The sequence below is a fragment of the Marmota flaviventris genome, chromosome 1 (assembly GCF_047511675.1).
Source record: "Marmota flaviventris isolate mMarFla1 chromosome 1, mMarFla1.hap1, whole genome shotgun sequence".
NCBI classification, from domain to species: domain Eukaryota; kingdom Metazoa; phylum Chordata; class Mammalia; order Rodentia; family Sciuridae; genus Marmota; species Marmota flaviventris.
Genome location: NC_092498.1, coordinates 32,222,381 through 32,234,885, shown reverse-complemented (window position 1 = coordinate 32,234,885; position 12,505 = coordinate 32,222,381). Strand labels below are relative to the sequence as shown.

General features: G+C 36.4%; 1 protein-coding gene across 1 annotated transcript in view; it reads right to left on the bottom strand.

Moving 5' to 3' along the window:
• Casd1 (CAS1 domain containing 1) overlaps window positions 1-12,192 on the bottom strand; it is a 42,990-nt gene extending 30,798 nt beyond the window's left edge. Inside the window, exons 1-3 of the mRNA XM_027955442.2 lie at window positions 11,793-12,192; window positions 4,966-5,062; window positions 4,107-4,227 (exon numbers count right to left, since the gene is read on the bottom strand). Of these exons, the coding sequence (XP_027811243.1) occupies window positions 4,107-4,227; window positions 4,966-5,062; window positions 11,793-11,925 (351 nt within the window). The 5' untranslated portion in view covers window positions 11,926-12,192. The remainder of the gene's footprint in view (window positions 1-4,106; window positions 4,228-4,965; window positions 5,063-11,792) is intronic.
• Window positions 12,193-12,505: the final 313 nt, after the last annotated feature.

The window sequence follows — 12,505 nt, the reverse complement described above, 5'->3', positions numbered from 1 at the left end:
TCTTTTTCCTAATGTAAATTATACCATATCCAACATTGCACGTTAAAAACACTTACTGTAGAATTCTAGAATTTTTGTCAGGTTAAGTGTGACTATAAAATACATTACCTGAAAAAAAAAAAAAAAAAAGAATAATACCAATTTTCTGATACTATTGAGACATGGTTAATGGTATAAAATGTGATCAAAATGTTTCTTGTGTTGCTTTGGAAAAATACATTCTTTAATTTTACAGTATGACTTATTAAGCTATAAAGTTGTAAAAATCAAACATGTTAACAGTGTACTATATTTTTCCTTTAATTTTAAGGCTAATTTAGTAGATGGTTTACAAGTTTAAAATCTTAATGATTTACCTTTTTAGTCATTACCAACTTTCTGTATTCCTGATAATGTTTTTGCCTTAAAATCTATTTTGTCTTGCATTGATATGGCTTAACTTTCTTTAGCATCTGGTGAATCTTTATTCATTTTTAATTAATTAAAATATTTCCGTGTCCTTTTATGTTTTTAAGCAGCAGGAAGTTTTCAAATTTTTTTCAAAACATCCGAAAATCTAGCTCAAAAAATTTAGCTCAAAAGTTTAGTTCCTTGCATTTATTTGGATTATATTTCTACCATCTTACTTTTTGATTTCTATTCCCCTACACGTAGTTTGGGGAATAGAAATGTGTTTGCATGCACATATAAATACAGTTTGACACTAGATTAAATTTTGTTTTGTTCTGTTTTGTTTCCTTTTCTGGTTTAGAATTTACATCCTCATTCCATTATTTTAGTTTTTACCCTTGAAGTTTTACTGTACTTCTTTACCTTAAGTTTTAAAGAAAGATAATATATTAGTATAGAGTACAATAGAGCATTTAATTGGACAATTCTTTAGTTATCTTTTTACTAAGTGCAAAAAGACAACATTATTTTATATAGATAGGTTTATATACATATTGTTTACTATTTTCTACAATCATTGATTACTATATTTCAGATCATTTTTTTCTGAATATTTCCCTTTTTCAAATTTATTTTTTAAATACATGACAACAGTGGAATGCATTACAATCCTTATTACACATAGAGCACACTTTTTTGTATCTCTGTATATAAAGTATGTTCATGCCAATTTATGCCATTATACATGTACTCTTTTTTTTGCATTACAATTCTTAATACACATATATACCACAATTTTTCATATCTCTGTTTGTATATAAGGTATGTTGACACCAAATTCAAATCTTCATACATGTATTTTGTATAGTGATGACCATCACATTCCATCATCCTTGCTAATCCCCTTCCCCTTCCCTTTTTATGTATGTTTGTTCTTCAGAAACTCTTTTTAATATAAATTTGTTTGATAGTAAATCCTCATAGTTTTTGGATATCTGAAAATTCCCTACATTTTAAGAAAAATAAAGACATTTTTATCCTAGGTATACAATTCTAATTGAAACTGAATGTTATAGCTTGGATCTAAAAGTGCTGGAAACTTTAAGAGGTGAAGCCTAGTGAGAAGTCTGTAAGTCTCTGAGGGCGTGCCCTTAAAAGGGCTCACAAGACCCCACTCTTCTCTTCTTGGCCATGAGGTGAGCAGTTTTGTTCCACGAGACATTTTTACCATGATGTGCTGTCTCACCACAAGCCCAAAGCAAATGGGGCCAATCGATCAGACTGAAATCTCCAAACTTTCTTATAGTAACAGAAAGCTGACTGACACATTTTCTTTCAGAAGTTTAAAGATATTATTCTACTGGCCTTTAGCTGCCAATATTGCTACTGAGAAATACACTGGCTCAAAGCTTAGTTTTCTATATAAAGGGAATTATAGCTATTGGCATCTACCTGCAGGGCTACTTGATCCTTTACTACTTGCCTACCATCACTGCTCTTATCTCTGGTTTTGCCTTATACTTTGTTTCTTTTTGAGTAGTATTTCCCATTTTCTCAAAGTCTAGAGATACATCTACAATATTTTTTAAAATTTAGGATCCAATTCGTTTCAAGTAGAAGTGGCCCCCAGAGTATCTAGTCTGAGGTATGGCTGGAAGCAACCTTAAAGGGGTTTCTTTACTGTAAGACTTCTCAAGTTTTTAATATCCTAACCTAAATTAAAACCATCTAAGAGGGAGATATGAGATCCAGCTCTGCCCAAATTCATTTGATCAGAATTTCTCAAAGAACTAGTTTTTTAAGTAAAATAGAATTTGAAAAACATTTGCTATGAAATCTTTTAAAAAAAATTTTACCCCAATACAAAAAAGAAACAAAATTAAAACAAATAATCTGTAATACTTCTATTCCACTCAACAATATTCATCCTGAGGCTTTAAAAAACAATTAATACACCTTTGCAATACACCATACAATGCTAGGAACAAAAAATAATTTTTAAAAACAAAACAAAACAAAACAAAAAACAATTAATGATAGAAAACCTCTGCCTTTGAAGGGCAGAGACAAGAAAATATGTGAACCGTAATTTGGCAAACGCTCTACTAGAACTTTGAATGAAATATTTTTATGATAACTGTCTCAAAGACTGAGACACACTGTCTTTAACTACTTTCTTTTTCAAAAACATACAGATTAAAATGTATCTTGTTTGTTAACTTTGGGATAGTGGGGCATCCCTAGAATATAAAAACTGAAAACCTAAGTATTATTATTAGGGTTTAAAAATAATATAACATACTGCATCTACTTTTGGCTACAGGCTAGGCCATTATAGCTTTTTCAACTATTGTCAAATCCATTAATGTAATTTTTAGAAAGTCACATGACTCTAAGCCCAGAATTATTAAAGACTATGAAATCAGAAATTTACTTTCTAAAATTTTACTGCAGTTTTTACTTTAAATTGTGATAATTCCCATGTCTTTAAAATGCAATAATTCTCCTGTATATTTTTTTGTGTATAAATAATAATGAAAGATACATTTGTAGGTAACAAATACAAAAAGCAACTTTATTCTTTTCCATTATTCTTATAAGGAATAAGTTCACAAGAACTTAGGACCACCATCATTAGCACTATGGAATAGCTACTTGGTTATGAAGCCCTTAATTTTTCAGTTCCTTACCACAGGGTGGATTGATGTGCAAAAGCAGATTTTCATCATCAATTCATGTGCTATTACTCTTACAATTATGGATTTTCTTGTATTCTACTTTTCACTCTTTGCCATTCCCCATGTCTAATATTATGCTATTTAAAGCCAGAGATAAGAAGCTGGATCACTTAAAAGTGTATAAAAAGGAGAATATGATGAGATATGTCAACCAAAAAATAAGTAACTAATCAAATGTGGAAAGATATTAATTCTTATTAGTTTTCAAAGAAAGATACACTTTTATTCTTACTTTGCCAGGACTGGGGATTGAACCCAAGTCCTTACACATGCTAGTAAGTGCTTTACCCCTGAGCTACATCCCCAGCTAAAAACATATTTTTGAAATGAGAAATTTTCCATCAAAATAGCAGAAATTTATCACACTGTTGTTTAATGGGTAGCATGATCATCCAGTGCCTCAAAGGTTGCAGAAATTTGGGTGCCAACATGATGCTAATTAGAAGACAAAGTGAAATAATTCAGTAATACAATTAATAATATTTAAATTTACATTCTTTAACATAATATTCACGTTGAGAAATTCTATCCTAAGGAAATAACTTAGAAAGCAAAATTTTTACACAAAGTAGAAATGCCCTTTTTAATTGAAAAAAAAAATTGAAACTAAAAAAAAAAGAAAGATTATAAGTATATTTTAAAAAGAGAGACTGAAAAAAAATATGGCGAGATATTAACAGGAAAACAAGGGATATTTTGTCTTCTAAGGAATTTTTAGAAAATTTTCCACAGTAAGAATTTATTATTTCTGAAAACTAAATGTTTAAAGTGAAAAAAAGCTTGCCAATACCTATGCTCTACTTATTTTCCTTATGTTCCCCATTTACAGCAATCATCCCTCTTTTCCCCTCAATTTTCTCAAAATTAAAGTAAAACAGAGTTTTTAATGTTAATATGGAGAGGCACATTCCTCCTATAATTGTTAAATTGATTAACTTCTAAAACGATAACTGAGAGAAAGGAATAAAAGACTTTTACCTTATTTCCTTCTTCTTTGAACTGAGGGTTAATTATTTTTACAAAAGAATAAAACAATTGACGAATTCTGGAATCTCCAATAAATGCAATATGTTTATCTACAAGGCAATTCTTCGCTTCACTGAAATAAAAAAACAAACAAACATTAATTGGCACTTCAAATCACATGATTTATGACAAAAGCTGTATAGGACTGTTTTCACATTCAGTCAGGTTGCTCTAGAAGTTATGTGGCCAGGTTTAACTTAACCAATCCATGTACTTAGTATGAACTAATTCATTAAGTATTTAAAAAGTACTCTAACTGTATTATGTGCCTTATATCCATTATCTCAGAATAACTCCATAAGGTAGATATCCAACATGAAGAGCAGCAATGATCCTTTGCTCAAGCATTAAGATTCAAACACGGTTAGCTCTTACTTGACTAAAAGCAGCTTGGCTAAAACTGTTGCACTAAAGCTTTAGGGCAAAAACTTTTATCTGGAATTAAGTTTTACCCTCAATCAGGAAATCTGTCCCATATATAGAAGAAAAATATGGTACTCTACTTAACCAACATCCCTCCACTAGATATTAGGACCTAGGCAAGGGGGCAGTGATGTAAGTCTGTAATTACAGCCACTATGGAGGATAAGAGAGGAGGATTGCAATTTGAAGCCAGCCCTGGCAACTTAGTGAAACCTTATCTCAAAAGGAAATCAAAAAAGGGCTGGGGATACAGTTCAGTGGTAAAATGCTCGCCTAGCATGCATGAGGCCCTGACTTCAATCAGGGACCAATAAAACACACACACACACACACACACACACACACACATGCTAAGGAAAGAAAATCAACAAAATAAAAAAAATTTTACCTGATTTTATATTTATGCATCATACAACTGTGGGGTTGCCAAACTTTTTCTCCAAGAAATCTGCCACTTGAGAGAAGGTATTCACATGAATCACTGCCTATAACAGTAAAATGTGAGTGTTATAAACATCAGTTAATTTTTTATATATGGCTTTCTTGATACCATTTAAGCTCTTTGAGATCAGATAGTACACAGTTTTCTATGCTTATCTGTACTTTCCAGGTACATATAAACCATTCATGAAAAACATGGCAAATATTAATACATTAATATTCAAGAGGATAAGAGCCACTATGGTTTACACTTTACCCTGTAAGAGACTCCTAACTTCTAAATGCTGTGATCACTGCTCTGGCAGAGCCTTCCTTCTACTTCAAGTTTTCTTTCCAGAAACATCATCCCAAACTCAAACTTATACTTGAGAGAGAAAAGTTGAAGGGATAAAAGAGAAGACTTCAAAAATGACTTCCTATTCAACTATGATAATGCATAATGTGTATTAGCATATCTGGAAACCTGGTTTTAAACAGAGTCCATAGCTAGGAAACCCTTCTGTCCTGTATGAACTGGGATACAGTCATTCTACATCCTTTGTCTATTTAACCATATATTAGCCAAATCCACATGACCAAAGAAGTGAAAAGTGGATATGGAGGCTCTAAGAGCTCAGATATGTCAAATGGATGAAGGAAAAATGAGATGTTTAGATTAACTGTGAGGTCACAATTAAATGTATACTAAATGTAATCACTAGTTCCTTATTAATAGTCAAAAGCAAGCTAAATTTGTCTTATGATTACTTCAGGTCAGGCTAAGGAATCTGCTAAAAGGAACACTACAGAATAAAATAGTATTGACCCATTCAGGGTGGAGATAGGGAAGACTCAAAGATTTAAAGCAGAACAATACATCTCGTTTCTCAATCCTGTTATTCATTTATTTGGCCAAAATACAAAGAAAAGGTAATATAAATGCAAAACAGGTATACAAAAATACTGAAGATATTGTTGCTTCAGTGTCCTAAATTCCCCCCCCCCCCAAAAAAAAACAGGAAAAGTGAATACTACATTGTGCTGTTGGTGGAAAACTGTATAAAGAGGATACTTGATGATTAAGTTTTTGTAGTTATATAACTAGTCTGAACATTTTTATTTCAAAGATTTTTAATAAGGCATCTCTAAAGTATAAATAATTAGATCTTAATTCTTTCCAATTATTAAAAACTAATTCTAGTTCTAAAACAAAAATTAGGCTAAATAAATAACCAGGGATGAGTAAAGAAAGGACTGTAGGAACACACAATTAAGTTATTTTCCTAAGAACAGCATTCCTGCATCATTCTTTTATAATGGCCACATAGTAGAATTCCATTTAAGTCTAGTAAATGTTTAAAATCAGGATGATAATTCAATAATTATAGCTTTTCTACCTCTTTAGACACATTTATTAAACCAAGGTAATAGCACATCTATTTTTAAAATAAGTATGAATTGCAAAAACTAGGCAATAATTCATGGCATTTTCCTTCCTTTTCTTTCTCTCTTTTCTCTGTCATTTGATTTTTGTTTCTTAATAAAAGCCTATATAGAAATTGAACAATGCTAAGTGTCTGGGACTATGCTGTTATGCATTCATGGGTTATCAATATGATTTTGTGGAGATGGAAGTTCTATACCAACATATTAAAATAACCACAAGAAAATGTGTCGAAAATGCAAAGTTCTTTATCAGTACTACTGGTTTTTCAAAAGTTCATCTAGAAGAAAACAACAACTCTAATCTGATGAATCCATATTAGAAAAATCTTGTGCCAAAACAGGTTTTAAGAGGTCACTAACCAAAAGGCACTACAGACACTGTTGTTTTAGAAACCACTGAGCCTTTAAGGAAAGAAAATCTTTTTTTTTGGGGGGGGGGGCGGGGGGAGGTGGTACCAGGGATTGAACTCAGGGGCACTCAACCACTAAGCCACATTCCCAGCCCAATTTTGTATTTTATTAGAGACAGGGTCTCACTGAGTTGCTTACGTGCCTCACTTTTGCTGAAGCTAGCTTTGAACTCATGATCCTCCTATCTCAACCTCCCGAACAGCTGGGATTACAGGCATGTGCCACTTTGTCTGGCAGAAAATCTTAATTTACTAGTAAATGCCAGTTAATGATCATTCTTCTTAATATGTGTCATACTGCTGAGATTTTTACAAGCCTTTCATCTGAAATTAATAGTATCTATCAGAAGACAGAGATGACACCAATTACTTTAACAGAGATAATCTAATACAAAGAATTGTTAGAAAAGTAAAAGAAGTAAAAAGTCAAAAAGAAAAGTAAAAAAAGCAATAAGGTCAGAATGGCTTTTTTACATTTGTCATCAAAATAAAAATAATAGTAGTAATAAGTACTATTATAACCTGATTAAAAATAAACCTGATCTAGAAAACCCTGTAAAATTCTTTACTCTAAAACAAATTCTTTTTGATTAGGAAATATTTTTCAGATTAAATTAAATATAAATCTAGATGCCAAAATAATGTAGCCACATTTTATTGCATACATATATGTAAATATCTTCTGGCACAAAGCAAAACAAAAACTCCAGTCACTGTTTTCAATTGTCTAGCATAACTCTGATAGTTCCTTTAGTACAACCATCAAGAAATGAAAGTTGCCAAGTGCTCAGATAAATCAAGCCAAGAACACAATAAAAAAAGGAACTAAAGGGGCAGAGTTATCTATTTCAGCTATTTCCAATACTAAGATGAATGGCTATCTTCCTCTTTATTCTATTTTCTTAAGGAAAAGCATTCTAGTTTACCAATCTACAGCTTTAGATTTTTATACAGGATTTTTCTGTAATAGATATTTAAGAGCAAACAAACTAAGCAAGCAAGCAAGCTAACACAATAACAAACTGAAAAACAAAATGTAAAAACTAGAGAAAACATCCAAGTTCCTAAATGATTCACAATTTACATTTTTTTTTTGAAAAGATTACCTCTGTGCCTATTTATACTGAATCATCTTACTAAAGCTGTATTTCCTATTCCAACCATGACAATTCCAGACCATAAAGTTTACAATATGATCTGTAAAATATTTTTGTTTGCCTAAAATTCAGCAAGTTATATTGTATTCTGGGTTGAAAAACATTTAACTTTTTCTTTAGAAACACTTTGAGTGATTCATTACAAGTAATGTCATATAGATCAGCATCTTTCTAGCAAAGAAATAAAAGACTGGAGTTGCTTTCTTGCTTTTAATTCCTAAAGCTTCAATGTCCTCTTCTCTAAAACATGCAATAATACTTAACATTGGCATTTAATATACTTAGTGACAGAAAAGAATTCAATTTCAACAAAATTAAGACATTTGAAGTAAGTTAACTTCATCAATTTAGGAAATTAAAATTTATCCAGATTGGAATTATCCTTAAGGTCACAGTTACTGGCCTCTTGTCACAGAAATTATGTTTTTAATCTGTAATCACACTATTATTAGACACTTTGTGATTCAAGAATGTAAGAGATTGAATAAAATTGAGAAAAAATATGCTTAATTTTTTAAACATCATTCTAGTATTATATATGGAAGTGTTATTAATAATGAAAAAGTCTCTACTTTCTAAAATTGAGATTAGAACATGAATTTCAATAAAAGCTACAAACGAACCAAATGCAAGAAGAAAAATGGAAGGAAATAAAGACTTTGAAAATTATTTATCCAATAATTATTTATGGAGTTCCTACTGTGTGTTAGGCTCTGATGATTTAAAGATGAAGATACCCTTGGAAGCTCACAGTTTGTGTGGAAGAGGCAGATACCAATTATTACAATACATCGTGATAAATAGCTGCAAGTTGTTGCGGCAGAACTGAATTTCTAATCCCTACTTCTGTTGTGGTGACATTTTAACCAGCCCTTCAAGGAAAAACCTATACTTTCTTTCAAGGGAAGAGAGGTCACTGCAAGTAGAAAAAAATCACCCATCTGTAAGAAGTCTAGAAGAGAAAAGCATGCTTAGACTGTAAGCTTGGAGGTTAGGAAGAATAAAGGAAAACCACAGGTAGCAAAAGTAGGCCTGAGTCATATTTTTAAATATTACACATACAACTTTTAGAAAATTACCTCTTGACTGAAAAAAAAGGGGGGGGGGACTCTTGGTTTGTACTGTTACACTAAATTAGTATTTCCACATTATTTAACCCCCTAGAAAATGCTTGCTCACTTCATCTTCTATATTTCTCCATGTCTAAGAAGCTCTGAGAAGGCATACTATAAGATAATGGCATGAGGCAGTCTAATAGGACCCTAAATCCTAGCTCAGTCACTGAGTCACTGTATCCGCATACACTAGTAGTGTATCCTTCCTAGGCAATTCACTCAGTCTCCAGCTTCATCTTTAAAATGTATATACTACTGAATTCACTTAATCTAAGACCACTGATTGTAAGATTATAAGTGATATCACATTTTGTCATAGAAAAAAATGTTCCCAATATTTGATATGTAAAGTCTTAAAAAGACTCATCCTGGTTACAGAGATTTTAAAGGAAAGGGGATGCAATATGGTAACTGTATCTACTCATAGAATGGTTGTACAGACAAAATCAGTTAAAACATGTAAAACTTTAGTAAACAGTGCCTGGCATTTAATAAGTGCTCAGTGTTAGTACACAGCATTTGCCAAGTTATATTTTCCGTAGTGTGTAGCTCTTACTTCCTTTAGCTTGTAAACCAAGAAATATGAAATATGGATTCAAACTGTCCTTACTCCACCTTGCCAGAGCACACTCCTATCCCCACACCCAAGTTCCTAACACACAGCTTTACCTGCTTGCCCCCTCCTCCAATACAAGATCCTTTCTTATTCTAAAAATTTACAATGTGATTCAAGGGTATGTTTCTTTATGCAAAGGGCATCATATCTGGCATAGTTTGACACTGCATAAGGATGGCTAAAATGTTCCTGGTAAGATGTTTATTTTTCCCAAACAGTCTCTAGCTCAAGTTCTTGACATTCAGTCTGGGCAAGTACACACACCAGGTGTACTGCTTCACACTCAAGGCGCTGAAGTACCTACTGGAAACTGATGACTAGCTTCTGGAGGAGGCTTTACAAACAATCCCAGATTGCTACACTGACTCATAAGGAACCATCTGACATTCTATTCTCCCTGCTGATGACAGTTCTTGATGAGATCCATAATCTAAATATAAAAATTAGTATTTCAAGCTTATTGAAAAAATAAAATGCACAGTCAAAAGGGGCGGATTAGATGTTTACCTTTAGGACAATAGCATTATAGTTATAATATATATCTCTAACAGCACATACACAAAATTACCTTAGATTACTGCCATCTCATACCAAACCAGCGTAAAATGATTAATAGTAGATAACAGAAACACTCTCTCCAAATTGTCACAAATCAGTGCATTAACACTGCTAGCTATATCTGCCTAAGAAAGTGTTGGGTTTCTATCACCATGGCCTGCCAGGTCATATGGCCATCAATCTGTAGGGAGCTGGAGGAGAGAGACCAAAAGGATAGAAAGAATCTATCTTTTTAACTCAACTTAGTATATTTATATCATGAACTGTCCATCCATATGGTACTAAAGTATAAACTTTTTAATATTCAAGAGTTGGAGATAACAACAAAAGCAGCAAAATTTATCAAAATGCCCAAGCGCTGAAAGGTCTCTTGGGATTAGAGGACAGCTCAGATTCTAGGACCCGTTTACTGCATATTTTGCCAAAGTGGGTGTGAAGTTAAATGGGCACACTGTTAATATGCACCTGTCCATTACACATTAGATCTTGACTAATTAATCTCACAGTCACCAAGAACTGTCCAGATAATGGCTTTGATAGTACTAGGAGCCAAAAATAAAAGATCCTATCATTATTAATTTTCCTCCACCTGTCAGCCTCTCTCCTGGTGGCATTTTTACAGAGGAAAAAAAAAAATCAATCAGCAAGGACAAGTAAATATCCTTGATTACTGAAAGATAATTCATTCTGAAATAAGGAGGTCATATTTCCTTTCTGTTTTTACACCAATTTCAAAATCCATAAGGAAAGTCTGCTTTCCAACTGCTTACAACTTTTCTTTCACTACCCACCCCTACTACTGTCAACTCATAACTTCTTTTCAAAACTCTGTCCCACAGAAATCTGCAACCCAAACCTTTTAAACATGTGTGAATCATAAGACTGGGTGGCACCTCCTCCATTTGGACCATAGGCATCTTTAGCCAGGGGTGGCCCTTTTGGCAAGGGAAAAGGGGCAGCCCTTGTCGCTGTCCAACAGTTGGGCCTGGCTATTTCAAGGCAGAGGCCAGATTAAACAAAGGCCATAGCGCCTGACCCCTAAGATGCAGATCTGCTACCGGGCTCCAAAAGGAGGTGCCCTTGTAGGGCGGCCTTGGCCTTCTCGCGACTAGGCAGTCTCCAGGGCTTCTTATCCGACCTCCTGCCGGAAAGCCTGGCCTGGCGCCATCCCTGAGCCCGGCTCGCACGGGAGCCGGACCCCCGAGGCCACTCAGGCCAGGAGTGGGCGAGAGCCCCTGACCTCTGCGCGGGTAGCTGGGGGGCCCAGAGTCAGGTGCCCTCAACCTGAAGGCCCACAGAGGGGACGCGCAGTTGTCCTGGGCCGTCGGCCCGCCACTGGGGACACCTGGGGCACGTGGGGGTACCGCCTCCCCCGCGGGCCGGGCCGGCGGGAGGCCGCGTGAGCGTGGGCGTGTGTTGGGCGAGGGGGCGGCCTCCGCAGCCGCGTCGCCGCCTCCCCCCGCCGGCCCGGGCCAGGGGGAGGGCCCGCTCACCTCGGTAGCGGCGGGAGGCGAGGTGGCATGCCGCGAGCAGCAGCACAGCCACCAGCGCCACCACCTTGGCGCTCCTCACGCTGAAGTAGTGGTTGATCTCCCGCTTGCCCAGGTTGTAGGCCAGAGCCGCCATCTTGGTTCCTCCATGACAACAGTGCGCGGCGGAGCGGGGAAGGGGCGCCGCACAGGGGCAGCACTGGGGCTGCCGCCGCCAGCCCCCGCGGCCGCCACCCGCGCCTCCTGCCTGGGAGCCTGACCCCGAGGCCGCGGCACCCTCGGCCTCGGCCTGCCCCTCCTCGGCCGCGGCCGCCTCAGCGGCCTCCCCCCAGCCCCGCCGCCGCTGCTCCGCCGTGCCGGTTCCCCAGGCGCCCTGGACGCCTGTCTCCTCCCCTTCCTCCTCCTCCTCTTTAGCCTCCTGCCTTAATAGCGGCTGCGCCTGCAAGGGGGGTCCGGATGCCCGGTGCTCCGGGGTCACTGGCCCCATCCGGCCCTCCGGGGTCACAGGGTCACGGGCGGCGGCGGGCGGCGGCGGCTGCAGAGACATGGGGCTGCTGGGCGAGGGGACCAGGGGTTCCAGCCTGGCCTGGATGGGAGCCCTTGGGCAGTCTGCTGGTTATCGGCCGCTACCTGAGCCAGGTTGAGGCAATACAACTATAGTTCCGGGAGAAAAGTACACATCGTTCCACTCCCTCCTTCCCTATCACACCCTTTTC